The following is a 4,369-nucleotide window of genomic DNA, read 5'->3' on the forward strand; positions in this document are numbered from 1 at the left end:
CCAGTCACCCCACTGCCCCTTCCTGACCCCACCAGTCACCCCACTGGCCCCACCAACCTCCTTCTCACAAGTCTGTCTGATGCCCCCTCAGCCTCCTCCTTGTCAAACTTGGTCTCCAGTTGCTGCAACCTGAGCCCCTTCTCCCAAATAGCCCCCCCAGTCTCCAGTTACCCCCCTGTAGCAGTTTGATACCCCTGCAGCCTCCCTCCCCCAATCATCATGCAGCCTCTCTGCTCATAATTTGCCCCTCATCTATCCCCTAAAAGCCCCCCAGCAGCCTCTCCCCAACCTCCCCTCACCCACCTATCCATCTACCCCCCGAGGCCTCCATACCCCCCCTTCCCCCTCCCAGCAGGCCCCCCCGGCCCCTCTCATCATAGGGCGGACAGTGACCTTTCAAAGCCTCCTGGAGCCGGTCGACGTCCATGGCCGGAAGCAGGGAATGTTTCCTGGCAATGCTGCCACCTCCTCCAGAGCACGCCTGTACCCCGGCCTCAGCACTGCGCTCTATGGGGGCCACCTCGTCCCCGGTCTCAGCCTGGCAGCGGAAGCACCTTCGGCAACGAGGACCAGAAAGCCGCCGTCCAATATGGCGCTCGTGACGTCACCAGGAGCGCGCAAGGGAAGGAGGAGGGGGCGGCCGCGGCGCGCTTCCAACCGAGTTGCGTCACGGGAACGAGCGCGCGCTTCAGCCAGGAGAATCTCGAGAACGCTGAATCGCGAGAGGGCCGCCGATTGGCTAGTCGCACCGGCAGCGTGCGAGCTGATAGGTGGAGGGGCGTGGCAGATGACGCCATGGAGCCAGGCGTATATCCGGCTGGTCTATGAGAGCTCAGCTGTTGTCTCTGTAGTTTACAAACATAAAAAGTAACCCAATCTGTGAATGGCCGGCTATAGAGCCCAGCCTGAACAGACATAAAATACAACTGGAATTACTTACTTGTGTAATAGAAAGCCTCCCGGTCACTGCAAATATTACACACTTCTAGCTGTGTAGATTACCCCCCCTATTGATTATTGTGGTTCCTTCCACCAACCCATGGGGAATCAGCTGTAGGAAGGAACTAACTGCGCTAACAGGGGGAGCAAGTATTCAACTCATGCAAAGGTCAATTACTTGCAACAAAAATGCAGAGGCTTTTTATTTTTTATACATAAACTTCCAGAAAGATCTGTATATATATATTTATTTTATATGGGAACAGGGTCACTTGTCAGAAGTTCTTTGCCTCCCTCTCCATCTATTTTCCTTTAATCTTATTTGCAGCCACTATGAAGACTTTTATCTTTTTGCCTTCCTAATAGGTAAAAATTAAGATACAGAACTAAAGGATAAAATAAAGGGTTGCCCGGGCAGGTCCTTTATTGCAGAAGGGACAGGTAATATTTTCCAGGTGTTAGCTCCTCATGCGTCTTGATTGGCCAGGTCAAGGTGATTAGTCAGGTGCATGGGAATTCATCCAGGACGTGTTGGAATACCCAGCATCCTGCATTGAGAAAAGAAGATTGTGAACAAGCAGCTTACACAAGTAACAAGTATGTTACCTGATCATAATTTTGTATTTCGAAGATTTCAATTCCCCCAGAATTTTGGTGAACATCAGATTTTAGCAACAATTTATCATTGTTGGTAAAATGTTTTGGTTTTTAAGGGTGTAATGGGCTTTAGAGCAGTGGTTGCCAACTGGTGTTCCACAAGAAAATATTGGTGGTCCCCGGCTCTGTTCCCCGTATGAACACAACCCAACCACTTTCCCATCACAGGCTTGGACCTACTTGCTAAACATCCTAGGGGGACAGTAACCCAGAGATGTGGACACAACTTTTGTGGCATCCACAGCCCTGCTCTACTGTCCCCCTGGAATTTATCAAGCAGGTCTGAGCCTGCAATGGGAGCGTGGGCGTTTTCTGGCATCATGACACCACTCCGGGTGAAGTTTCTTCACCTTTGAGTGACACATGTTTTCATGCGCATGCGCGGTTCATATTCTGTGGATTTAGTGGTACTTGAGGTCTGAAAGGTTGGCGACCACTGCTTTAGAGCGTTGGAATGTCTGTGTTTGCTATTGATGAGCATGCTTCAGTCAACCCATTTAAAATCAATGAGCTGAAATGCACCCCAATGCAGGAAAATCTGGGACAAGCTGCATTTGTTCAGTGCTAAGTACAGAATTCCTTGCATTGTATTGCAGTGCTTTTTCAAGGTACATTCATATGCACTCCAATGCAACAAAAATATGCATGCGCAGAAATGCACCAAAGCACAATTCATGGTGTCCTGTACATTGCATTGCAAACAAATGCAGCTTGTTCCAGATAATGCCTTCAAGCTCATTAACACCAATATGCCCAGGTGTTAATGAACCCTAAAGTATTTATGCATTGTGAATTTAGCAGAAATACATTCAACAAAGCAATCATCAACCTCTGCATCTTGGCTCCTAAAGGTTACTATAATTTCATGACCTGCGATCCCAGACCTGTTCTGGCACCAAAACTCAGATTCATGAACAGTATACAAACATACTGAAAAAAGGAACACAAATACAAAAAATCCCACAGACAGCTGATTTTAATAAAGAACATTTTCCTCCTTAGAACAAAACTTTTTGAAAGGTTTTACAGCATCCTCTTAGTACTGCTTCTATGATTGCCTCTCCGCACAGAACGTGATGTCAGATCAAATATATCTCCTGCCCATTTTACTTGTGATCATGTCAGTCTTGATTTTGTAATAGGATACTGGAGCTGCAGTTTAAAAAAAATGCTGAGAGTTGCAATTATTCTTAATCAGTGTTTATATAGCACCAACATTTTACGTAGTGCTGTACAAAGACCATAGTCATGTGACTAGCTGTCCCTCAAAGATGCTCACACTCTAATGTCCCTACCATAGTCATATGTCATTAATACAGTCAGTTTTAGGGGAAGCCAATTAACCTAACCGCATGTTTTTGGAATGTGGGAGGAAACCCATGCAAACATGGGGAGAACCTGCAAACATGCAGATAATGTCCTGGCCGAGATTCAAACCTGGGACCTAACGCTGCAAAGTCCATGGTGTCAACCACTGAGCCACTGTGCTGCTATTCTTAGTTTATTTGGAGATTTTTTTTTTCCTCTCCACAAAACTGCATCTCCGCAACATGGTGGCTCAGGGGCTATTATTATTATTAATAAACAGTTTTTATAAAGTGCCAACATATTACACAGCACTGTACATTAAATAGGGTTTGCATATGACAGATACAAACAATTACACAGGAGGTGAGGATCCTGCACAAAAGAGCTTACAATCTAGAAAGGGTTGTGGAAAGAAGAACACAACAGGAAGGGGCTAGCACTCTTTCGTTGCAGCACTAAGGTCCCAGGTTTAAATCTTGGCAAGGACATTATCTGCATGGGGTTTTTAGGTTCTCCCTATGTTTGTCTGGGTTTATTCCCATACCACATACTTATAAATTAATTTGCTTCCCCTAAAATTGGGATGTCAGATTGAGAGCGCCTTTGAGGTACAGTTAGTGACATGAATAAAGATCTCATAAACTGCTGCGCAATATGTCAGCGCTATATAAAAAAGTAATTATTCATAGCAATCATCATATTAACTGATCAAATGCTGCCAAAAAGGCAGTTGCAGGGTAAACCACCTGTAAGATTGTAGTAGATTGGTTTGTGTTCACTCATTGACAATGATTATGGACTAACATGCTCTGAGATATACAAAGCAGACACAGAGAGCGTATCATCATGACTAAGAATAGGTTTTATCTAATATTAAACTGAATTCTTAGAGTTTTTCCATTAGCATACATCCACATGTCTGTTTACTTTATGTCTGCATATGTTTAGCAACTGACGATAAAAACATTCATTTTGATCATTTTGTGTATGTTAGCTTTTACTGTAACATAAAAGTTTACAAATCCTTTCAAAGTATGTAACCATACCTGATGTTATACAAACTGCAGATTTAAAAGGATCCAGGATAGGATGCAAATTCAGCAGCCCAATGATGTATATACACTGCCTTGCCAAAAGAGTCACACACTTTAATATTTCATTACACCTTTAGCTTTGATTACAGCACACATTCACTGTGGTATAATTTTGGTAAGTTTATGCAATGTCACAATATTTATTTCTATAAAGAATTGCATGAATTTTTCACCAAGACTTTGTAGTGATGATGGGAGAGTTGCTTGTTAAAGTCGTCTCCAGCTCATCCCAAAGATTCTCCATGGGGTGAAAGTCCTATAGTGGTCAATCTATGTGTGAAAAGGAAGTCTCATGCTCCCTGAACCCCTCTTTCACTATTTGAGTTTGTTGAATCCTGACATTATCATGTTGGAATATGTCTGTGCCATCA

At 44.1% G+C, this 4,369-nt stretch overlaps 1 protein-coding gene across 1 annotated transcript in view; it reads right to left on the bottom strand.

Moving 5' to 3' along the window:
• The window catches only part of PPP4R2 (protein phosphatase 4 regulatory subunit 2), a 20,629-nt gene extending 19,980 nt beyond the window's left edge, over positions 1–649 (bottom strand). Inside the window, exon 1 of the mRNA XM_072420722.1 lies at positions 394–649. Within this exon, the coding sequence (XP_072276823.1) occupies positions 394–427 (34 nt within the window). The 5' untranslated portion in view covers positions 428–649. The remainder of the gene's footprint in view (positions 1–393) is intronic.
• Between the last annotated feature and the right edge of the window lie 3,720 nt (positions 650–4,369).

The sequence above is a fragment of the Pyxicephalus adspersus genome, chromosome 8, assembly GCF_032062135.1.
Source record: "Pyxicephalus adspersus chromosome 8, UCB_Pads_2.0, whole genome shotgun sequence".
Taxonomy (NCBI): domain Eukaryota; kingdom Metazoa; phylum Chordata; class Amphibia; order Anura; family Pyxicephalidae; genus Pyxicephalus; species Pyxicephalus adspersus.